The sequence below is a fragment of the Chaetodon auriga genome, chromosome 3, assembly GCF_051107435.1.
Source record: "Chaetodon auriga isolate fChaAug3 chromosome 3, fChaAug3.hap1, whole genome shotgun sequence".
Taxonomy (NCBI): domain Eukaryota; kingdom Metazoa; phylum Chordata; class Actinopteri; order Chaetodontiformes; family Chaetodontidae; genus Chaetodon; species Chaetodon auriga.
In genome coordinates this window covers 19,628,899-19,653,706 of record NC_135076.1, presented here as the reverse complement: position 1 = coordinate 19,653,706, position 24,808 = coordinate 19,628,899, and the positions used below count along the sequence as shown (strand labels likewise).

General features: G+C 42.3%; 3 protein-coding genes across 4 annotated transcripts in view; 1 reads left to right on the top strand and 2 right to left on the bottom strand.

Moving 5' to 3' along the window:
- The first annotated feature begins 28 nt into the window (after positions 1 to 28).
- Positions 29 to 9,485, top strand: dnttip2 (deoxynucleotidyltransferase, terminal, interacting protein 2). Of its 2 annotated transcripts, XR_013076988.1 has the most exons (8): positions 29 to 143; positions 1,101 to 3,202; positions 5,289 to 5,427; positions 5,649 to 5,744; positions 5,945 to 6,109; positions 6,241 to 6,350; positions 7,042 to 7,224; positions 9,301 to 9,485. XR_013076988.1 is itself a non-coding variant. In XM_076725998.1 (7 exons), the coding sequence occupies exons 1-7, from the start codon at positions 69 to 71 to the stop codon at positions 7,133 to 7,135; spliced, it is 2,781 nt and encodes a 926-aa protein (XP_076582113.1). In that variant the 5' UTR covers positions 29 to 68; the 3' UTR covers positions 7,136 to 7,493. The 2 variants fall into 2 exon arrangements, 1 of the variants encoding a protein (XP_076582113.1); XM_076725998.1 differs by lacking the exon at positions 9,301 to 9,485 and having other exon boundaries at positions 7,042 to 7,493.
- spata6 (spermatogenesis associated 6) lies at positions 7,486 to 22,097 on the bottom strand. The gene is made up of 11 exons (XM_076726018.1): positions 21,900 to 22,097; positions 20,842 to 20,979; positions 20,285 to 20,333; positions 20,114 to 20,155; positions 19,848 to 19,972; positions 18,266 to 18,346; positions 14,939 to 15,304; positions 13,559 to 13,661; positions 12,762 to 12,802; positions 12,108 to 12,271; positions 7,486 to 9,364 (listed from the first exon to the last, which is right to left on the bottom strand). Exons 1-11 carry the CDS (start codon positions 21,981 to 21,983, stop codon positions 9,253 to 9,255), a joined length of 1,305 nt encoding a protein of 434 aa, XP_076582133.1. The 5' UTR covers positions 21,984 to 22,097; the 3' UTR covers positions 7,486 to 9,252.
- Positions 22,098 to 22,119: 22 nt separating this feature from the next.
- agbl4 (AGBL carboxypeptidase 4) overlaps positions 22,120 to 24,808 on the bottom strand; it is a 262,639-nt gene continuing 259,950 nt past the window's right edge. Inside the window, exons 12-13 of the mRNA XM_076725999.1 lie at positions 23,014 to 23,110; positions 22,120 to 22,849 (exon numbers count right to left, since the gene is read on the bottom strand). Coding sequence (XP_076582114.1) covers positions 22,744 to 22,849; positions 23,014 to 23,110 — 203 coding nt within the window. The 3' untranslated portion in view covers positions 22,120 to 22,743. The remainder of the gene's footprint in view (positions 22,850 to 23,013; positions 23,111 to 24,808) is intronic.

Below are 24,808 nucleotides of genomic sequence, written 5' to 3'. Positions count from 1 at the left end.
TATTTCCGTCTATCGATTAGTCGAGTCTAGCCTTCACACCGGAAGCGAGAGAGAAGCTAGCGTGCAAGATGGTGGCTACCAGGAGAGGAGTACGCGTGTACTCCCCAAGTAAAACAAACCCGGACCAGTCCTCAGATGTCCCGGTACGTATGAAACAGAGACGTTCTTTAAACTTGGCCATGTTTAGAGACCATGCAAAGGTTTTGTGCGAGGTGAAAGAAGCCGTCACGTGTCAGTTAGCCGGTGATGCGTCAGCAGCTGCTCAAACTTCACGTGGACACTGTCGGTGTACTCATAGTTTGTAAACGTTTCGGTGCTGTGGACAAGTGGCCTACGGGAAAACAGAAAACATTGAGTAAAAAAGATAACGAACACTTTACGGCAGTAGCTTGTATTTACTCAGCTTGGATTTTAAAGACGCTGAATGCACCACGCATGCTCTCATGCTTGGATCACTGTCATGACCTTTTACCCAGCACAAATCCGAAACTAATTCAAAAACTAAATTGTATAGAATGCAACAGCTAAACTCTTAACAGCGGGAGGACATTTTACCTTCAATGCCCTAACACTGGCTACTAGAGTGGTCTAAAATTGATCGTAAAATCCTTCTCATGGGGCTGCTGTTAAAGCCCTGAATGTTATGGTCTCAGATGATGAGTAAGATCAATATTCTGGATGTTATTATTGTCATCAGATTCTGTAAGAAACAACCATGAAATTATCCTACTAACAAGTATTGTCTGTGCAGCCAAAGCCTGACATAGCTTACAGTCCATAAACTCTTAAAACACGTGGGTGACATTTCCCTTCATCACCACAACCAGTGACTGTATTTTGAGTCAGTCATGCTCACAAGAGCACCAAACGTATTTTAATCTGCAACTGAAAACAGTCCTCAAGAAATGCACTACCATTTGTTTGTGTCCTACTTTAAATGTCTTGGGTAGAAATAAAGGGCCTGGGTCTGAGGGCCACAGACACGCTGGGAAGTGAGAAGGACTTGAGAGACGGACGAACACATCATTGGTTTTGCTCATTTGATGGGAGCTAGCTGTAGAACCAGCAGTGTTATTAACTGTATTATTTCTGTCACACAGGCCACCCCGTCTACAGGTCGAAGAACCAGGAGCACTGTGAAACAAGCAGAGAGCCCTACCCATCATGTCCTGGTGGAGACCAGCAGCCAGCTTGACAAAACTGAGGGGGGACATCAGGCATCCCCACCTTCCTCCTTCATGAAAAGATGTACCAGAGCATCCAGACTCCACAGTCCAGAGCAGCCATGCACACCTGTGGGCTCCAGCCACGAAGCGGACATATCAGATGCGGAGTCCTGTTGCTCTGTGGTGTCCAACAGCATACCACCAATGACAGGCACCAGGAGTAGGAGGAGACAGCCCCGCACAGCAAGTAAGGAAGATGAAGAGATATCTGAGGTGGAATCGTGCTCTTCTGCAGTATCTGCATCCAAAGCTGGCCGAAGTAGCCGCCGGAGCGCAAGGAGGAAGACGGCTCCTGAAAGCTCAGACCCAGCTCGTGTTGAGGCGGAAGACGTCAAGGCCGATCTGGTGCTGGAGGATGAGTCCTGCAGCTCTGTGGTGTCCGAATCCCAGAGAGTCACCAGAAGTCAGAGGAAAAGTGCTCGCACCAGATCATCTGCCAAACAACAAACTGAGGACTCAGAGCTCTCAGACGCTGACAGCTGCATGTCCAGTGTCTCAGGAGCTGCAGCTTCGAAGTCCACCACCCGCAGAGGAATGAGATCCAGAAGGCAAACGGGTCCCATCCCCATCCACCTCGACGAAGCCTCAGAAACCTCTCTCTCCCCCGCCCCAGCAACTCGAAGGAGCCGGGCAGCAAAAGGAAAGGCAGCAGCTGCTGTAGATGTCAGCGAGCCGCAGTCTTGTGACTCTGAAGGGTTTGAGTCCGGGCCCACTTACAGTATGATGACTCGTAGACGCGGTAGGACACAATCCACAGGTCCCAAAGCCGTGGACTCGGACTCTGAGCTGACCGACGTGCATTCCCCGATGGGCAGCCCGTGCTCGACCCGCAGCAGAGGGACTCCCTGCAGCAGTCGCACAGGGTCAGGGAACAGCAACCGAGGTGCTCCGGCCTCCAGGCGCTCACTCAAGGATCTTAGTGTTGTTGTAGAAAAGGCCGTGGAGGCGGCTGAGGAGGACACTTCATTAAATGATTCTAGGTTAGAAAGTACAGTGATCGCCGAGGACGCTGACTGCACACTGCTGGAGGAAGACGAGAACCAAACACTGGAAGAAAAAGAGAACAAAAGCATGAGCAGTGCTGGTCTCCCATCAAATGAGGCAGATGTAATAAGGGTGGAAAAGGGTGTAATTGTCATTTCAGAAGAAGACTCCCATGTGTCCGGTTGTGCTGATGAGGCTGTTAGTGAACCTGCAGTGACGGTCAGACACCAGCAGGAGGAGCCGTGTGATGAAAATAAGGACGGGGGCTCCTCAGAGATGGAAATGATGCAGGAAACAGCCTTCTCATCAGAGCCGTTAAAGCCTTACCAATCAGTTCCAGTAACATTATGTGAGAGGACTAATGAAATCACAGAGGAGGCTGAAGAGAAGCACGAAGCCATGGAAGAAGCTCATGTGGACGCCCACTCATCACAGGGAGATGAGGATGCTGCTGTGGAAAGCCGGCCTAGCAAGGAGGAGAAAATGGAAGTCAGCACATTGAATGGAGACGCTCAGCAGGTGGCTGACTCCAGTGAGGTCCAAGGTGAGTCCATACAGGTAACATCCAGCCAGCAGCACAATATCACAGTGGACTGTGGCATTGAACAGCAACCCAAAGACATCATCGTTCAGAAGACAAAAATAATTAGCCTGCTGGAGAGCAGCGAGGATGAAGATGAAGATGAAGATGAAGAAGAGGAGGAGGAGGAGGAGAGGGAAGTTTCTGAAGAGGAGGATTTGGAGCACGTGGCAGAGGAGAGAGGAGGACCCTCCAGTAAGTCTGCAGCAGCAGGTTCATCAGTTGATGGACTGTTTATGATCGACACACGACCCGGACAGGAGGTGGACGAAGACTACTACAGGAGGCCAGCACAGGAGGAGAAGGCCACAGAGGAAGAGCAGGAGGACCAAGATGAGGAGTTTGTGGATGAGGAGGGGGATGATGAAGATGAAGATGCAAATATCCTCTTCTCCAGTAGAAATCCTCACTTGTAAGTATGATCAGTGGCAGCCTCTGATTGGTTCGTCCTCTCAGGAATACACATGTGCATCAAAACAAGCGTAAATGTTTAGTTTGACGGTTTAAAAGATAAAACTTTCACAATGTTTTTCTTAATGAGAGCAAATCCCATTTAAGGAATAGTTTGACAATCAGAGAAATGCACTTTTTCGCTTCCTTGCGGAGAGGTAGATGAGAAAATTAATCTCACTCTGATGTTTGTTTGCCGCACGTGAAGCCGCAGCCAGCAGCTGAGCACCTTAGCTTAGCCTCAGAGCAGAAACAGGCTCTGCCCAGATGTAGCATCACCCACAGCAGCACCGCTAAGCGCAGTAACGTCATATCACAGTGACTTCCTGGCTGTCCACCTGTTGCCTGGCAACGATGATGATGATGACGAAATGTTTTCAGTTGCAGCTCAGCACTAAATGTTATTTAACAGCAGTAAATTGTGCATTTGTTGAGTTTCAGATGTGGATTGATAAACATTTTTCTAGTGCTCCAGTTTTCAGACTTTTTCAAGTTTTCCATATTTTATGATGTTTCAAACTCATTTTAAAATGAATTCAGTTCATTTTTTCTTTTTACTCCACAATGACAAAGCAAAAAACTGTCTTTGGACTGAAATATCTTGAACTGCAACGGCTGTCAACCAGTGATTGACAGCTATTGTGATGATCAATTAATTGGTTTGAATCATTTTTTAAGAAAAAAAGTCAAACTTCTCTGATTCCAGCTTCTTAAATTCAAGTATTTTCTGGGTCTTTCTCTTCAGGGACTGCAAACTGAATATCTTTGGTCTGTGAGCGTCATCTTAGGCTTTGGGAAACACCGATAAACATTTTATAGACCAAACTACTAATTGATTAATCAAGAAAATAATCGACAGTGATCATTACTTGCAGCCCTAGAAATATCCCATTTCCAGAAGTATTCAGAGTCTTCACTTACTACTTGGTTAAAGCATCTTTGGCAGCAGTGACGGCCTCAAGTCTTCATGGAAATGATCCTACAAGCTTGGCTCACCTTTGTTTTGGAAGTTCCTTCTGTTATTCTTGGCAGAAGCATTCGAGCTCATTCAGGTGGGATGAGATGCGTCAGCGTCCGACCATTTTCAGATCTCTGTTGTCCTTCTGTAAAAGGTTCCCCCGTCTCCTCAGAGGAACTCTGGACCTCATTCATAGTGACCATTGGCTTCTTGGTTACCTGTTTGACGGAGGCCCTTCGTCTTTGTTAGCTCAGTTTGTCCGGGTGGCCAAATCCAGGAAGACTGTTAACGTCTTCTTCTGCTGTTTCTGTTTGATAACGATGGAGTCTGATCTGTGCCTTGACACAATCCTGTCACACAGGTGGACGGACATTTCTGTTGATCTCATGGCTTTCTTGTCACTCTGACAACCTCCATCGGCTGTAAGACTTTATAAAGCCAGGCGTGTGCTTTCCTATTCACTCTCTCCAATGAATTCAGTTATACAGTCAAGATGTAGAAGCATCTCAAGGACCATAAATGAGTAGGATCCACCAGAGCTCAGTTGGTAGTGTCAAAAGGGTTTGAATACTTATGTAAATGGGATTTTTCAGTCTCTCCAAAAGCCGTTTTTACCTTGTCATTGTGCAGTATTGTGTGCAGATTGATGAGGAGAAAAATGAATCCAATCCAATTTAATGTGAGTCTGAAACACAACAAAATGTGTAAAACCTGAACGGGCCTGAAACTGTCTGTATGCACCGTATGTGGGATTGATTGAAAATTCTACAGCGTCCATGTTGATCTTAATGAAGGAACGTTTCAACCAGAGCAACAGCGTGTTTCTAATAGTAACTTTAAGGAGGAATAAGATAAATCAGGCTTTGGCTGCTCAGATAATACTTGTTAGAAGGATCAATTCATTGTTGGCTCTGGTATTTGTATAAAATAAAGACTTACAAAATGAGACTTTAGGAGCTGAGCGCATATACAGTAGAGCCACACTCATTACTGTTATTATTATATATTATCATTGGAGCTGTGTGCAGAGGTGAGAAATGAGACATGACGACTCTTCCTGAGGAATTTTCTCTTTGCCAATTTGTTTCAGGAAAGAGATGTCCAGCCGTATTGACCCTGGCATCAGAGTGAAGGAGCTCGGGGGTTTATACATCAATTTTGATGGCAGCAAATCAAAACTCGTCTCCAGTTCGCTGCAAAAACTAAAGGAAAAGAAGATCCAAGATGAGGTAAATACGTGATTGATTTTCCCTTTTTGAAAGCGATCTGTGGTGCAGAAAGAATAATGAACTTTATAGCAATGCAAGGACAAGTAAATCCAATAACACATGAGATGGTGTTATTTATGGTTTCTCTCTGATGCTTTGGCCTTTTTAACTCTGAGTAGTGAGGTGTCGATGGAGTTTGGTGCTTTGCAGTGTTGCAGTTTTTGTTTTGTTGTTGTCCTCAGGTGATGAAGAAGAGTGTAATTGGACCAGACTTTGAAAAGAAGGACGCAGTGCCTCCATACAGTGAATCCAAACAAGCCGTGAAGTTGAAACACAGAGTAAGTTTTCCAAAGTAATGCTTTGGTTGAAGTTTGATCACTCGGATCATGTGACATTTGTTGAATCGGTTATCATGACATTTACTGCCCCAAATCATAAAAGCATGTGATCGCTGTAAATACTGTAGTTTTTATTCAAATTCTGTGCTTCATAGGCGTCGATTATGCTTTTTAAAATTTGAAATCGCTGTTTTTCACAGGTGGAGAGGGAGAAATCCACAGGAGATGCTTGGTTTAATATGAAAGCCCCTGAGATCTCCCAGGAGCTGAAAGGAGACCTCCAAGTCCTGAAGATGAGGGGCTCGATGGATCCCAAGAGGTTCTACAAGAAGAACGACAGAGACGGCTTTCCCAAATATTTTCAGGTCGGTAAAAACACGAGTCACCAACAAACAGGTGTTCATATATCTTTCTCTAGAAACCTGCTCGTGACTTTATTGTGTCGTCACACTGTCGACTGTACGTGAGTGTGACTCCTTCGGTGTCTGTGATACAGGTCGGTACAGTGGTGGACAACCCCGCCGACTTCTATCACTCCCGCATTCCCAAGAAGGACAGGAAGAGAACCATGGTGGAGGAGCTGCTGGCTGATGCTGAGTTCAGGCAGTGAGTTCAAACGAGAACGCTTATTGTGCCCCGCGTCCACTAAAGAAAATCCACTCCCACAGACGGCTTACCAACAGCTGCTGTTTTTATACCAACGGGAGGGATTTAGCATTTTCATTGCGTAAAAACCAGTGGAGTGGAGAAAAGAGCATCATGCATCTGGTCCACGTGAACACTTTGGTAATTGGCTTCAGCGGTAAAATGCAATCACATTGATCTCTATGTGGAAGATTCCTTGAATATTATTCATAGCTGGAATCACTGAGCCGTCAGATCCTGTGACACTGGTGATTAAACTATGAAGTAGACTGATAGTTTGACCAAAGATTGACCGTGTACAGACAAATCTATACCTGACAGCAGTGTCTGCTGTCACATTTGTAGTCCTATCTATAGTGATTGGGTAAAAGCTATCAAAATACAGAATGAAACATGGTAAACCTTTGCTGTGACAGCTGAACAGTAGCTTTCGCTAACCCTGCACCGTATTGTGTTTGATGGGTAAATGAACATGAAACATGCTCTGGTTCTGTACATGATGTGTGTATCATCAGGTGTGTATGATTTCAGAGACAGGACAGAGTAAGCCTTTGTATAACGAGTCACACCTTTCCAAAATCTATATGCATCAAGTTTGAAAAACAAACAAAAATGCAGACATTTAAAATATACTTCCCTCTTCTCTTACCAGCAACAACAAAAAGAAGTACCAGCAAATCCTGGCAGAGAAAGCAGCACAAGGAGCCGGCAAGAGGAACAAGAAGAAGAAATTCCATAAGAAGTAAATGTGAAGACTTGACAAACGCTGGCTGAGCGGCTTTTCATAGAGACTGATATCAGCTCCACTTCAGCAGCACACATCATATGGTGGGACGTAAGTAAATCCCGCTCATTCAAGACCTTTCATCTCTAAAGATGTGTTGAGTTTACGCGTCTTTACACGAAGAAACGACTGCGTACAGAAGACGATACAAGTCAAGTGGATTCAGTAATCAAGTCATTACTTTGTACAGTTCAACAACTGAAACGTTTATTTTTATCAAATGGATCTGTATTTTCCAAACATTTTGCTGCACAGTAATCACAGTCATTCTAAGAATACATGCATGATGTGAACATTAAAGTACCGTCTTTTGACTGGCACCAGCGTCTGTAAAGGTTCTCTTAAACTCACATTCTGGAAATATGGCTTGTCGTGTGGATGAAATCACCCTAATTACTGTCACTTGTGACAAAAACAGAAACATTTTTATTGCATGTCGCATACAGTCAAATGTTGAGGTTACATACATATATTTACATGTAGCTCGCCCATTGTTTTTGGTTATTCTGAAAAAAGACCTTTTGGTAAAGAAGAGCACAAACCCAACCAAAAGAAAAACACTCAAATTTTCAGTCACATCAATGTTTGATGATACCTCTAATATTAACATTAAAAGGTAAACGAGCCATGATTTCCAATGTAATACTGTCATTTAAAATGGAACAGATATTTTGTTTTTCGATCCGGAAAAAGCACACTGGACCTGTGGAAGTTAATTATGTTGTGTTTTCAGAACATTTAAAGTGAAAATGAAATGCAGTCGCTGGTAATCAAGCCGTTGAAAGCAGATGCAGTGAGCAAGTTTATTAAAAATATTACCTGCTGTGAAGGAGGGCGCGTGTAGAGCGGGGAATTCAATCCCCAGGCAGATTCAAGACTGACTGAAAAACAGACATACAAACTGTGAGAAGCTGACGTACACGCCTGTCGGGTAGATTTTGACTTTCTGTGAGGAACCAACCACTGTAGCTTTTAAGTGAGCATGACAATTTGACATTTTCCCTCTGGCTCTGAGTAGAGACGGACACATGGTCAATATGAGTCAAAGAGAGGATTTAGTTTTCCCATCAATTAGATCCTGGCTGCACATTTAGTTAGTGCTCGACTGCATCAAAGAAAAGCAGAAACTGATTATCCTGTAAAAGAGAATACATTTTCTATCATTCAGAGTTAAATAAATTCATCTGTAAGTACAGCTGTGAAGAGTGCGCGACACAGCTGCATTTTCATTAGCACTGATAAAAGATGTCATTCAGCTCCGATGGCTGAATGAAGTCCCATAGATGAAGCGTTCATTACACAGAGAACATAACCTCCGATGAGCACATGCAAACACTGAATACTCCTTCAGTGTTCAAGACATTTCAGTGCAGCGCTCTGGATCTGAATGACCGTCTTAATTTATGTTAAGGCTACATTTCTTTGTGTCTCCTGTGCTTTCATTCAGGATTACTTTTGTTCCTCCTCTCTCTTAAATCTCTTGTAGCTGCTGGCTCCCAACGGTGGCTCTTGGCTACCTTCTTGTGTCTCTTTTGTGTTGCGAGAGATGAGCCCTTAACAGCTGCAGCTTACATCCACCGTGTCTCCTTCCCATACACACACAAAATGTTGCCTCTCTATACCCGAGCCAATTTCACACACGGCTTTAGAGAATTTAGACGACGTCTCTGTTTGGTTTCACCATCGGGGCGTTTAAAAAAAAAAAAACAGCCCAGCTGATGGGTGGGAGGGAAGCGGTGCTGCTATGCTTCTGATCATAACCCCTGCAAATTTCCTGCCTTTTCAAAGAGCAGCGGCGGCTCAGCAGGTGCTTGGGATGGTTTGAAATTTAAATGAACATCAAAAGAAGATAAATGATGATACATGTGTGATGGTTCGACTCACTGAATGATTAAATCCTGAGGTTAAGAAGGAACCTTAGTGCGTGCATCCACTCCTACAGACACGCAGCAGGTTAAACTCAACATCTGCTTTCAACTCACAACTGAAGGGATGCATAATAAGAGTGACTGGTTTAACACGAAGGGTTTTCATACAGTGACCTCAGCGCTTTGGTCACCATGTTGGCAGATCAGGAAGTCAAAGGTCAAAGGTCACTTGGGCCCTGGTGGTTTTGTGTGTCTGCAGAATCCTCTGGACTCGGCTGTGGATCTGCTCCCAGTAGGATGGACTGGGCTGGCTGGTCTGGAGCCTGAGGAAAACAAACACAGAGAAGCAGCACGTCAGATCATCAGCTGAGTTTGTATAAAGCTGGGCTGATGTAAAGCTTTGTATCGACAGGGAAAAATGGTGATGGTATCAGGGACGCATCTAAAAAAAAAAAAAAAAGCGATTAATCTAGCAATTCCCAACCTGAGCGTCAAGACACCTGCCAGACATCAAAAGATAAGTCTGAGAGGTTGCAAAACAAATAATAGGACAGGAAAGTAAAATGTGTGTGTGTGTGTGTGTGTGTGTGTGTGTGTGTGTGTATATATATATATATATATGTACTTGTACTGCTACACAATGTTGTGGTTGTTATTTTTTTATTTTTTTAAACTTGCTGAATCGGCACACTGGAGAAGCTGGAATGTTTGCCATTTTTGCTTGAAATATGACCTCAATAATTTATTGATTATTGAAGTCACTTCAATCATATAATTACAAACAATGTCTTGTCTTTTTTCAAGGTGCTCTGGCAGGTACGCCCTTTGGCCACTAGTCTGTGCTGTAACATAACATAAGAAGTGAGAGTTGAAGCACAGCTGAAAGTACCAGTCCCCTGACTTGACACACTTTAGGTGTACTCTGTTCAACAACAGACTTTTAAAGTACTCTGAAATAAATGGCAGTGTTTCCTCCATCTAAACATTCATTTTTGGTTCCTCTACATTCAAGCTTCTGTACAAAAACAAAACAAAAAGCAATTTCACAATTGACAGAACCAACCATGCAGTTGAGCTGGAGGCATAAATGCGTTTCATCAATACAATATAAACGCGTCTGCAAGTTAGTAGCCACAGGCAGTTATGAAATAAAAGCTGGCACTGACAGACAGATGGAAGTGAACAGTAATAAATTCCAGTATTGCCTCTCATCCACGTCTATTTGTTGGAAGCGGAGGGCTGATGACTGTCTGACTGACTGGCCGACGTCTTGGCCTGGCCAGCAGTGAGGGAATGGAAGCTTTTCATCTGTAATCAGATAAACTTGCTACCTGCTTCAAAAAAGTCATCAAGGACAAATCGTCCAGAGACATGAATAGACTGAGACTTCGGGGCTTAGGGAGCAAACCTCGCCGCTGGCATCTGTCATTTTCTTTATAGATCAAAGATTGGTGGTAAGACGTGCCCCTCTCCCTGTCGGAGGGAATCTACAAAGGCCTGCTCTAATCTCCCACCCTGCAACTCCTGTCGCGTTTTCAATTGAGAGAAAAGTATCATTCATTTCCTACAATTTACTTTGCAGTTTAAGATTGTTTATTGATTTTAATGTTTACTTATGGACTGAGCTGAACGGAAGGGGAAAGGAGAGTCCAAACAAACAAACAAACAAACAAAACAGAACATCGGTCCCATCGGTGTGTTTAACTCACAGCTGCCATGATCGATGACAAGGTCTCTCTGAATGTATTAAAGCGTGCATCGGGTCAAATGCATCAGACTCGAGCTGAAACACAAATCAATACCATTTTCCTCTTTGTTTTCCCTTCTCTCAGCCTCCTTTCTCCGTAATGAACGAACATGACAAGACATCAGCTTCTGTAATTTAAGAGGTGGAGGGAAATTCATCCTGTCTGTCGAGTGCGATCAGAATTAAAGACTGGATGTGTATGAGTTGACGCACATTTACGCACACACACAAAGCAGCTGCAGCGTATGACCATCTCAGGGGATTGTCATATATTTGCCGTATACTGTAATTGGAAACTCATACAGGTGCCTCTTTTGCTGTTAAGATCTTTTGAGCAAACACCAATTATTTACACAGATGGATCAGGATAAATTCAGGGCAAACACCTGAAAAAAAAAATAGGATTATGTTTTCTCCAACATTGATGTGAGCTGAAGAAAATCAGCTGCTTTTGAGGCCAGAAAACAGAGCAATCCTGAGAGCAATCCTAACATACGTCCGACGAAACACCACGACACAAAGTTATAAACACTCATACTAATTACCCACATCAACAGCAGGGTTGCATTGTCTAGATACTGGGTTCATGCAGCTTTTTAAGAGTCAAATTCAAGCACTTTCTAGGCACCTAAACCAAAGACTTACAGACTCTACTTATCATCACATCTAAATTGTTACTATAAATGCAATTCCAAAAAATAAAGTTCACACAATTCCATCATACCCACAGCAATCAGCGTACATTACCACTTTGTTTATTTAACCAGCTGATATAGACTACCTTTGATTGTATGTTTTGATCATGCTTATTTAATGCTTGCTAATTTCCTGAGTGAGGGATCAATGCAGGACTTTTCTCACTATATATTTTCATTAGCCAGCCAGCTGTCATTTTAATGACTTGTTGCTAAAGCGATGACAAAATCCACCTGCTCTCTACAACTGATGAGCAGGTACAATAGTTACCTTGCTAACTTCGATGTGCATGCACGGACGTCAAAGGTAAGAGGACGCGCACACACTCTGAGACCAGATGGTTGCCCTTATGACGCCAAGCGGAATGGAAAAAAAAAACGCTCTTTCCATTTCATCACCCGTGTCAGCCAATCTATCTCCGGTGTGACACAAGAAATATGACGACGGACTTTATTTAAAATATTAAAAGACTTTTGGTTTATGCGAGTGATTGTGTTGATGTAAATCAGATTTCAAGGAGAATATTCTAATTCAAACACAGTCCTAACCTTAAAAACATTATGGTTAAAACGAAGCATTTTCCAGACTTACTAGACTTTGTACGGATCCTGTAGGGATCTTACCTTTCTCTGAGGGAATGGTTGAGGATTAGAGGACTTTCCTCTAAGTTTGACATGGTCAGGGTGGACTGAGCCGACGCAGCGCCTCTCACCGGGCTCTTAGTCTGGGCTTCAAGTGTGGACCGTGTCCCTGGAGACGACTGGACCCTCGCTGAACCTGACTTCACCTGGAAGAAGTGAACGGACAACAGGGTTTGACTTATGTGACAGTTTTAAGCAGTGCATGCACGTATAGTTGGCTGGATGTTTTGTCTTTGAGTCTGATTTGGAGTATGTGCATACAGTGACAATGTGTCATGGCCACAAGGCAACTTACAACCCTGATTCCAAAAAAGTTGGGACACTTCACCTCATCATCATCATGGATTTTTAGAAATATCTGCTTATTCTGAGTTTGATGTAGCAACATGTTTCAAACAAGTTGGGACAGGAGCAACTAAAGACTGGGAAAGAGGTGGAATGCTCCGAAAACACCTGTTTGGATCATTCCACAGGTAAACAGGTTGATTGGTAACAGGTGACAGTACCATGATTGGGTATGAAAGGGGCATCCTGACTTAAAACTGTTTGTTTGCAAATCATCAAGTTGTACACAATATCTGAACACTAAACTCCATGCTTGTGTTTGCTGGTTTGAAATGTTATAATGAGACTTACTCTGGCTGTTCTGGGTCTGTAACTCCCCAGGAGAGAAGAATCTACAATGACAAAGACAAGTGTTTGATGAAAACAGACATCTCAACTTTTGATTTCAGAACATTTACAGTACTTCCTTTAAAGGTCCAATATTGTTGAAAGTGAGACTTCCGTATCTTTTTGATCATAAAGCCGGATTATGTCCTATTTAAATACTCTTTAAGAATCAAAATACTCGATCCCCTGAGAAATGCACACAGCCCGCAATCACAAACTGAGCCTTTAAACGAGCAGTCAGGTCTGCTGTGAGAGTGTTTAGACAGAGGGAGAATCAAGGTGCTGCATCAATGTTCAGTATAAGAAAAATGTTTTTTGAACATTAAGGCATGTAAACATCTTCTAGTAGACACCCAAAATGAAAGTATGAACCTGAAATGAGTATAATATGAGACCTTTAAGTAAGAAATAAGGTTTATTGCTTAAACATAAGTGAGACTTGCCCTACATAGAGGCAGCTGTATAGACCTACATGTATCTAGATTTAGATGTATTTATATATATTTAACTACAACAAATCAGTCACTATTGATATCCTCAGTTTGCTCATCAACACAAAGATATAAATGCAGTCCATTATTCATTTTGAAAGATGTCACCATGTTATCATGAAGATGTAAACAAAGGCATCAAACCAGAATTTTCACAACACTACAAATCTTAATATATTAGACCAACTGCAAAAATTATCTGTGCAGCATGTATAGCCTCAGGTGTGTAACAGTACATGCATTAGCCTTTGCATGAGTGCGAAGTTCTACCTGTGTGATGAGCTTTGACGCTGACAGAGTGTCGGTGCATGCTACCACTGTGTGGAGAGGAGGAGGGAGTCTCCATCCCAGAGACACTGCTGCAAATGGAGACCTGGCAGAAAACATGACCGAAAAATAATCAGCCATCAAAACTTAACAGTGTCATAGTTTGAATTATTTCATCGACAAGAAAAACACATGAACTGTGAGGTTGTTTTGGCTCTCAGCGGGGACGGTTTTCTTCCTTCATTTAGACACCATCCTGATACATTAATCAATGACACAGTCAGCCAACTCCAAATAACAAACGCCAGAACAGAAATGGACAAACGCTTTCTCTGCAGAACACATTGATCACATTCAGTCTTTTCTCTAATTTGTGCAAAGTAAAGGAAAAGCTGCCAAAAAAGTTTGTCTGACTGTTACTCCACGAGTCGGCCAATCATTTCACCAACAGCACGTCACAGTAAGTCAGAAAGAAAACAAAGAACGTAGGTTGTGTTTTCTGTGGGAATGTGCGTCCTTCTTCACAAACAAACAGGGAGTCGAAGCTCTGAAACATGCACTGATAATGCATTCACCATGGGGCTAAGCTACTTCATTAGGTATCTATTTGTTAATTGCAGCTTGACTCTCAATTACTAGGGTTAATTGTCGACAGAAGATTCCCCCAGGAACACCGAGCAGGAAAAACATGCTCCTCTCTTTAATAAAACGCCTGTTGTATTCTAGTAAATTCCATTCAGGTGTGTGACAAAAACAAACAACTGTGTACCTAATCATTTATATTAATAACAGCATGCTAGTGGATTTTGATATTCATACCTCAGGATTAGATTTGATGTAAATGAAGAAGCAGGAATACAATGGGGAGCGGGGGGGTGGGGGGGGCACAGAGCTAGAGGCTGTGTTGTTCTTGTCCATCAACTGTATATTCCCCAAGGCTGTATGATCATAAAATCACTCCCTTTTATATGCAAATCTCTCATAGTAGTGATACGGTCATAATTAAAGCTGTGTTAATAAATAACTGTGTACCAGCCTAAATCCAGGACGTGCTATTAAAGCACACTCAAGCCCCTCAGTGAGGATAATAGGCCATATTACACGCGCACACAGTGAAACATTTTCATGACGTCAAAATCCATTAACGGCTCAGGTAAAAAGATTAACACTGCTCTCTTTTTATGCCCTCCTCTTAATCTGCCCACTAGATTATGTTAAATTTTGGGAAGCTCCCACTGTGGTTTGAACTACATCAATTCAGGATCCCATTAATTTTATAACCCCCGTCCACTGAACACGTGTATTATTGGCATTAAACAAACCATCATATCAGATTTTTGTCAACTGCCTTCAGTTTGGAGGAGTATATCTGATGTTACCGACCACGAAGGGCGGCTGGCTCTCAGTCTCCTTCCTGAAGTGGTGAGGCCCCAGCTGGAGATGACTAAGCCTCTGCCGGGCGTCCTCTGAAAGCTGGCACATCTTGCGGTGGGTGTAAGGGGACAAGGCTCGTGTCCTTGAGGAAACTGTGGGCTGCTGGTAGCCAGAGTCGACAGAAACTCTGGGAGAAGCGCGCTTTCCTTTCTTCTTGTTCTTCTGGGGAATCCGGCCAGATGGCGATGGAGAAGGGGATGGTCTAGATGTTGAGGACTGTGCAGAGTTCGTAATTCTTGCCTCAACATTTAGCTTTTTTGCTGAGCTCTGTCTGGGTGGGGTTAAAGATGGCCTCACTGGAGAAAGACAGCAAGTCTGGGGGTAAAGGGACAGAAAGAAAGAGAGAGAGAGAGAGAGAGAGAGAGAGAGAGAGAGAGAGAGAGAGAGAAATGTTGATATGTTGTTCTGACATGTCAAGCTACCCTCACAGGTCTCAATTTTGAGGTGACACGTAGCATTTGTCTCAGCAGTTTAGATTTCTCTGCAGACCACAATGTTGCTCCTTTACACAAGCGTCAGCCATTTTAGCCATTAAGGCAGCTGCTCTCACTCTCGACACAGACTTGCTCTCCCTGGACAAAACCATTAAACCATTAGCTAAATCATTCAGCTTAAGTGTTACAACAACAACGGCTCTCACAGTCAGCACTGCCATGGAGACAACCTCTGCAGAATTACTTCAATAACTCTAATGGCCACTAACATCATTCTCCGATGCAATATCCCACTTCCTGCGGGTAATGCCAACCGGGGATAAATACGTTAAGATAAAATGTTAATTGCATTTGATGGCCATCTCCAGTCTAATATGATAAAAAGGCATTACCTGGCTGTAAAACAAAGATAATCTAAATGCTAATAAGGGAAATCACACAACATGAAAACTATTTTTAAGAGAAACTAAATGATGAATAAATCCTCATTGAGGTTGCCATTTGAGATTGGTCTGATCTAATGTTATTAAGCCAAGCATGCTCTCCTCCCCACGTCTACCACCATGCCTGACTTCTTTCAGCTCTTCTGTCTGTTCCTCACTGGGCAGCCAGTTTTAATGGCACCAACTGAGTGATGAAGGCTTGTCTGATATGATGTGCTGCTATTTCCACTGTTGGGATTGTATGACAAAGAAGCTTGGGATGTTGATAAATAGTAAGACCAAAAGTATGAGGCCATGCGTGAGGCTGCATCACAGCGCTTTGAGCCAAATGCTCACTGCAGCATGCTAACACATCCAAAATGCCGACATGCTCAAAGTGGCAATGCTGACATTTGCTGATCAGGTGTAATTCTTATCATGATCACTAATTTAATTTTGTATTTTTGCATGGTAACATTTGCCAACTGGCACTAAACATAAGTAAATATAGATATTAAGTATCTAAAAAACATTTCACAAAAATCCCAAATGTCAACCTTATGGTGGAGCTAGAGGGCACCATCGATGTCTGTATCACATATTGTACCAATCCATCCAGTAGCTGTTAAGATATTTGGAAGGGAAAGGTCAAAGATTTGACCTGATGGAGGCACTAAAGGAAAAGTCAGGGGATTGCCAAAGTCATTAAGACTCATCCTCTGAGGACCCTGAATGTCTCATGGTTTCATGGTCATCTATCGACAATTGTTGAGATATTTCACTCTGGACTAAAGTGGTGGGCTGAGCAAGTCACCTACACTACCACCCCTTAATGGCTTGGATTAAAAACAGCATCTAAATGAAAATTATGTCAATCAATAAAAGATAAAAGCACCAAAGAAATCTGCAAAGATAGACAGTACAAAATTCTGTGCATATCTTCATCACTGCAGTTTTAGAGGTTTTGTTGCCATCACTCTAAATCTCTATTAAAACAGGACATGGTTTGTCAGCTGGGCGGGCAGGCAGTCAGGAAAATGCCTATGCTGAGGAACCATTAGGACAGAGAAAATGGAGAAATTCTACTGTCTGACAGCCACAGCGGTGCTCTGATCCAGACATCCCCCTGAGGGACCGGGAGAACACTCTGACAATCTGCTTCGCTGTCAATGACATCCCATTTAAACAAATAGCTTAGCTTAGGTTACTGCACCTGGGAGATGCATGGCAGTGTTTTTGCCACAACATGCCAACCGCTGTGTGATGGATCATATGTTACAAACAGGACTGTTTGTGAAAGATTTTCATCCGCACTGCTTTTTCTTTAAAGAACAGTCTTTCTCAGTCTGGAACTGGCGCATTATTCCACCCTCCCAGTACCTCTCACGTATTAGTCACAAAAGGTCATCAAGGAGTAGATTAAGATTCAAACTAAGGATCATCTTCATTATCAATTAATCTACCATTTATCATCTGAGAAGCTGAAACCAGACAATGTTTGCCTGAAAACAGAAACACAATTATTAATTCATTTCTTTTTGCATCGATTGTCTCATTGATTAATCAGTGTACTCATTGAGCGCTACACTGAAAACCTCAACAGTGGATGGGAACATGTGAAAACTTGGGAGTGCCCATAAAAGGAAAGGAAGAGAGAATCAGATTCTTCAAAAAGTAAAATGTGATTTTATGCAGCTGAGCACAAACACCCTTTAAAATCCACAAGGACACAGTGGCTGAGATACAGGTGACCCTCATCTTGGGTCGTTACTGTAAAAAAAATGAGTAACTGACTGACTGACTGGGTCTGTGACAAAAATCGTGTAAACTCCCAGCTAGACTGAGATGTGAGAGAAGCCTCGCTATCTGCATCACAGATCTGCCTCCATGTAATTACATTCACAAGGAGAGAACAGATACCCTTGAAACACTGCCAGTATGGATAGATAGATAGATGCAGTAGCCATGGCAACAATAGAAGGTGGGTATGTATGGTGGAAACAGACAAATCTGATGGTGAGCGATACCACATTATCATTATCATTAGAGCTTTAGAGATGAACTGTTCACTGTTTGAGCTTTGGTCAACACTTACGCTGAGTACGTAGCTGTGATGTGTCCAAATTCAGACATTTGGAACAATCACACAGGATGATAAGCCCACTGTTTGCTTGACTTATGAGCGGCACTTGATGGATCTGAACAGTTTCAAAGCTGTTACAAAAGGCCATGAACAGATTACAAAAAGCCATCTATGAAGGGCAGACTTCTCCTAAGGTGTTCTACACATTAACTACAGACATAAAGCATATAAATCAAAAGCAAAAAAAAAAAAAAAAAAAAAAAAAAGGTAGAACAAATGTGATGAAGTGGATGTATGGTGTACGTGGTTATGCACAGACCGATGAGGAGACACTTACAGGTGAGGCAGGCCAGCTGTCTCTCCCATCACTCTCCTCGATGACTGATGTCGTGCCAAACTCCACTTTGGGGGAGATTCCCTAGAGGGAGAGGGACAATAGGAACAAACGCAACACCTTTCACAGGGAGATGAAGACAAAAGGACAGATAACAGCACTGCTTGGAACACCAATTTACAACCACAAATCTTCAATCTATGCCTGGCTTGAGAAAAACAAATTGAAGAAAAGAAAAAGGCTCCAGTGATGTTTAAATAATATGGCATTTGGAGAGAGACATCTAAATTGCTATGTAGGCATCAAACACATAAAAGCAACGGTGAGGGGAATGGTGTTTAAAGACATTTCAATATGCCAGTTAGTGCCTCAGAGGACAAGGGGTGGATAGAAAAGGAACCCGCAGCCACGGAGAGATGAAGGGATGATATAAGAAGAGGAGGAGGAAAAAGCAAAAAGACGAAAAGAGAGCAAGTTCTTCGTTTTTTACGTCTGTGGCAAAGGCAGTCGACAGCTCTACAAGGCAAAATGCTATCTTTTCTGAAGAAATTACTTTTTCTGAGACGAGACTGTGTTTTTGAATTGTTATCTTGGTAGTGTACCTGCCTGTCATGTGCGCAGACACATGAGCCACAGAGATTAGGAGACTCACTTAGAGAAAGCACCAATCTTCTCCAGTCTATGAATGACACGTGTAATACCGGTGCCAATCCAGCCGGATCACATGACGAGCACAATGTGGGGTCGCTGTGACATGTGAACAATGTTTAAACGCATCAACTGACATCCTTCCTTTAATGAATTCAACAGTGTGCAGCAGCCAAGGTTACCTTTGCTAGCACGAAATACAACCCCGATTCCAGAAAAGTTGGGACGCTGTGTAAAACTCCGATAAAAACAGAATGCAGCCATTTGCAAACAAACTCTGTTCACTGACAACTGACCTAATAAAAGTAAAATCTTGGACTTGAAATGACAGAGAAGAGTAAAAATCCTTCACTTCAAAAGTTAGTCATGCGATTTCTTACAACTTGAAAATCAGAGTAGATGACCACAGTACAGAGGCGAGCACACTCCTGGTTTCTGTGTGAATGTACAAAATATCATTTGTCATTACAAATAATATGTTAGCCGAAGCAGTATAATTAAGGATAGAGCAGTTTTAGCCTATTGTTTGCATTCAATCTGAAACTTTGATGGGATGTTACAACACTTTTTTTGCATTTATCAGGGGTGTAAACAACAAGAATAAATCTGCCCTTGATTTTGTTTCTAATCACTTCCATGCATCCTTATTGTTGACACACACAGCTAAATGTCTTGCAGCAGAGTTTTGTTGGTTATTCCTTCTCTGAGCATTCATGCAATCAGTCATGTGAACACTTGAGAGCCGCTCTTAAAAGTTACTTTTCCACTTTGCTGTGAATTGGAGTAGGTCACTTGATAAATGTGTCTTTTTGCTCAGCAAAATGGCTGACTCTGGAGCATTCTGAGGTGTAATTCTTGGACGTTTGATGAATACCAGCACAGGTGTTGGAGGGGGGATTAAGAAATAAAAATAAGAAGAGATGGAAAAACAGCCTACAGGAAAGGTGGAGGATCTCTTCAACAGTATCTCTCTCTCTGCAGCTCCTTCTCTGGTGCGCAATCTGGGACCAGGGTACAGGAAATCTCTGCTGCTTTCCACCATCGCGGCAAGGATCTCACCCTCTTAAAACCATACACAGACAGGCAGTAAACATGAACACGCACAATCATACAATCCAAGTTAGAGATCATGTTTTCTGCAGTGCAATGACTAGATAAGAGTGAGGAATTAACATGCCCATATGGCATCATCAGAAAGCATACCTGGAGGCACCAACTGAATCAGCTCAAAAGATGTTGTGTCAGCTATGAGGAAGGAAAGCACAAATAGACTGTGAGGTAATGATCAGTATCACAACTAATAGCCTATAAGCTTGCATAGCAGAGGATTCGGGACTAAAAGATGAGGAAGCAAAATCCCAGACGGCCGTTTACCTTCAAGGAGGTCAGCTACATCAGCAGGGTCAACAACACCAGGGAAAGTCTGGTAAAACAGACAGAGTACAGACAAAGCAAATCAATACTTATAACAAGACGAGACAGACAGCCCGATATCTAACGCTGCCATTCTCCTCAGGGAAAAGAAGGCCAGTTCTATCAGCAGTTGGGGGCAGCAATTTTCAAATTGGAGGGTTTCTATTTAAATCATCAGACTTATAAAATAAGCCAGTAACAGTCTGTAGTGTATATGGTATGCAAGTCATAGGAATTCAAATAGAAACAAATAAAGAGAAAACAACTGCTGGGGTGGCGATCTCTTGACCTTCAATCTTTTGTAGATAAAAGTACAACGAATAGGTATCTGCAGGAGCCAACATAAGCTCTGAGATGTGAGATGCACCCTTTATTGATATTGGAAAACACGCCACTAGTCCTCCCACCACCTCTCTCAGTACATCTAAAAAAATACCAGACAGACAAGTAATTCTACATCTTGTACCTTAGTGATGGAGGCAGCTCTTCGTCCTGTAATGCACAGTTATTATTCTCACCTTGACAAATATCATTTTGTGGTGGAAGAGTAAAGGGAACACAGGTGGCACGCAGGGAGTCTTCCTGTACTGGCCCATGATACACACACTGAGGTAGATATGGTTCTTTTTAGACAGGAACACTCCTGGACATGTGACCTGCACACAAACAGTGCAAGTAGGTGACTACAGTGTCAGGTCAGGCACTGCTGTTTCTGTATGTGTCCTTTACAGACAGATTTCTTTCTGTCTAATGAGAAAAACAGCCTTCCCTTGACAAAAAACCCTCAGCTATACAGGTGTACAATCCTCTGAGGAACCATCCACATCAGTAGGACCTTTTCATGCAAAATTACCCAAGCTGAATTACTTTGATATACAAAGAAGAAATTAGATCAGCTTACAACTGATCCACAGACACAGCACATTAAAGTAAACACATCGTTTAAAAATCAGTAAGCTCAAAGTGGCTGTAATCCAACTGTGCTTTACAGACATTTTCGCCTTTTGGCTCAATATTAACAGCATAAGTTCAGGCTAGTTAATGTCTGGAGTAAGGGGCGAAAAAATCAATTGTTTTGGGAAAATTTGAAGTGAATCACTTAAATGTGTCTGTAAAATGCAGAAACAAAAATACGAAGTTACCACAAACAATAAAAAAGTAGACTCCTTCAAGTTTATTTATCCCCGTATTTAAAACCCCTTAATGCCAGACATGGGAAAGCCTGGAACGTGTTTAATTCAGCTAGCTAACATAGCTACGAATTTAGTCTAAATGTCGGTTTATGTGGATTAAACTGGAGCCAACCAGTAAAACACATGAGCTTTGCCATTAGTTGGAGAGTTACGGCAAATTCGACAGTATTCCTAATGTTCAGGAGGATTTAGGGACAAAATGTAAACGCATTAATCACGATAACCGAATCCAACTCAAATGTTAAGTTACAGCCGTTCGTTAGCATCAAGCTAACATGAAGGAAATGTTTGTCAGCTCGCTAACTAGCTTACGTTAACCACGCTACAGTAACAGGTCCGTTTCTGAGATTTGTCGCACTGGAGCAACATTATGACTCACTTACTTTCTGAACGTCCAAGTATACGGTACATTTTAAAGACTTTTGAACCATTTTAGAGGAGGAAAGCTGCTTCTTCAGCGATGCCATTCATCCAACTTTCAAAGTTCGTTGTCATAGCTGCCAAACAGCAACAGTCACAGAGCGGATGTTTAGTCATGTGACCAAGAACTGACAAATCACAAGCTGCACACGCAAACACACTCACGCCCACAATCACTACATCCGCAACTACGATTTAAACATTTAATTTCATGCAAAATTTGTGTTAAGTGCCCTGAAATCTGCAGTTAAATAATACAACAGCGCATGCTTAGTCAACATCATAAACAGAACTGAATCTATACTACCAAGGCTACCTATACTGTAGGTCTCATTTATATAAAAGCATTCATTAATGTTCTCAGAACATGTACAAAATCATGATTAAGCGATTAAGTGTTTAATTAATAATTAGAATACCAACAAAGCCAATACTACCATCTAAACAAGTAATAAAATAAGTCAGCAACAGAGGGGAAGCATGCATTTATTTACAACTAAACGAAAAAGGAGGTGCTGAATGAAGGCCTCAGATGGAATTTAGGTGCATAACCAGTCTATCTTCCCTCGGCATTCAATAGTTCACATTTTATAGTCACACACATTTTATAGTCAAATAACCCAGGAGGAAACTGTTCTGATTTTAGTCCTGCAAGTACCAGTCATCCCACTGTTACAAATCTGTGAAAATAAGTCTTTAAAGCCAGGGAGATGTGGAGCTTCTAAAGGCAATGAAGTGTGAAGGATCCTCCTGCTACGGTGCTCCGCATTTTATACATGCTCAGTCTGCGTCCATCTGTCCGTCTGTCTAGTGCCTGACACCCTGGCTCTTCTCCCTCTCTCTGTCTGCTGCGTCTCTGCCAACACCATTGCCCTTTCCGTTACCGTCGCCTGTGTGGGACTTCATCTCAGAACTGGAGATAAAAACATATGAATATGAATGACTGAGGTGGTGCAATAACATTCAGGAAATACCAAAAAAACCATGACTTTGCTCGAGTATGAACAACATGTAAAATGGTAATTGATTTAATTTCACATTTCATATGTATTTATTCATGATGCCATACTGCTTTACCTTTGAATGTGAGTTGGTGAGCTGCTGCCCTTGATGAGGTTGTTGAGTTTGTAGTAATCCAGGAAGGTTCGAGCCACATTCCTGCCCAGTTTCATGTCTGACGACAGGGAGTTAAGGCTAATTGTGCTTGGATGAGTCCCAAGTACCATTCAAAACATTTCCTACATCAGTGGCTCCCAAACTGGATGGTGGCCCCTTAGGGAAGGCACAGAGCCATTGCATGGCATTGTGGAATGAAACGTAAAGCTGCACAAAGACTTATCACCAGACTCTGCAGGGTTTCTCCATCCAACAGAGCATTTTAGCATCTTTCAGCTAACTGTTTTAGTTTTGCAGCATAAAATGTTTTCTTCAGTGACAGATAAGGTTCAAGGCCTACAGCAAAGTTTCCACCAATCGATGTAACACATTCATAACTTTTAATATCTGTGATGGATATTTGCATGACACATTCAAGCAGTCCTTTAGATTCTGGACATGTTTAATATAAAGCCATGAAAAAACCCTACAACATCCCCTCTGTCATGACCAATACCCCCAAGTGAGGTACAGTAAATAACTAGGGACTAATAGCGGCCAGAGAAATGAGCAGTGCAAATCCTCTGGGTACAACACAGTGCGTTCTGAATTAAGTGAGGCTAAATCAACTGCATTTCACTCACGTCAGCCAAATGCATGATGCTGGTATGAATCACACAAAAGCAATTACTTATACACTGAGGCCTTATTTAAATTCAGAGGTGAGCGTACACATCATCATCCTGCCCAACGGTCCCTCACTACATTAGGGACAATATCAATAACTTCACTGCTTTTATAAAACAGCTGAGTGTCTATGAGTGCTGTTGCTAAGCCTGTGATCATTAGGCTAGCAGAGCAAGTAATGATGACAATCAGGTTCAGATAATGAAGAAGCAGGGAACCACAGAATGCCAACAATGTTTCCAATCACCAAAAGTGAGGATGTGGTAAATGCAGATGAATAACAACAGTGTCGCTAACAGATGTAAATTTCATCTTGTCACTGAGGCAAGTGGACTGAAACCATCATCAATACCAGCTGTCAATCTATCTATTTACCTTTTAATATGCATGTCCGTCATCCTCAATCTATACAGAATGCACATACATTCTGTTCCCAACTCAAAACAAACAAAAACATAACGGTTTTTCTCTATCTTGAGGCACTGATGTTTAGTTACCTCCATTCTTCACAGGCTGGAACATGATGGAGCAACACAGAGACATAATCTGTCACTTTCCCCTGTCATTACCTTGTTGATACTCAGATACGGCCTGTCATCTGCTGGACCATCTATTTGTCACAACTGTGTGATTGAAACAACTGGCATACAGAAAAATATTTTTTTAAAAAGATGGAGATTCTGTCATTTTTATTTTCCAATTCCTCGCAATGATCAAAACATGACCCGTGCTACATAAATCCTGGTTGCTACGTAGGTGGAAATCTATTGTCTAAAAGCTGTTAACTTGTAAACCATCAATCCTCAGTCTGAACGGGCCGTCTGGGCATGCACTTCAGGCTTTGCAGTTTGTCATACTTCAAGCAACACACACACACACACACACATACACAAGGGTATACCTGGTAAGTTAAACCTGGAAATATGCAAGCAAGCCCCTCTGTAGTGAGTCTGTCACCTTGGCCTTTGAGGGTGTGTTGTTGCGTATGTTTGAGAGTCGGCACAGGACTTCATTCTTCACTCTGCAGGCTGATGGCAACGCTCTCCACACGACTCCAGAGTCTATGTTTACACCCCATCTGGTTGTTTGT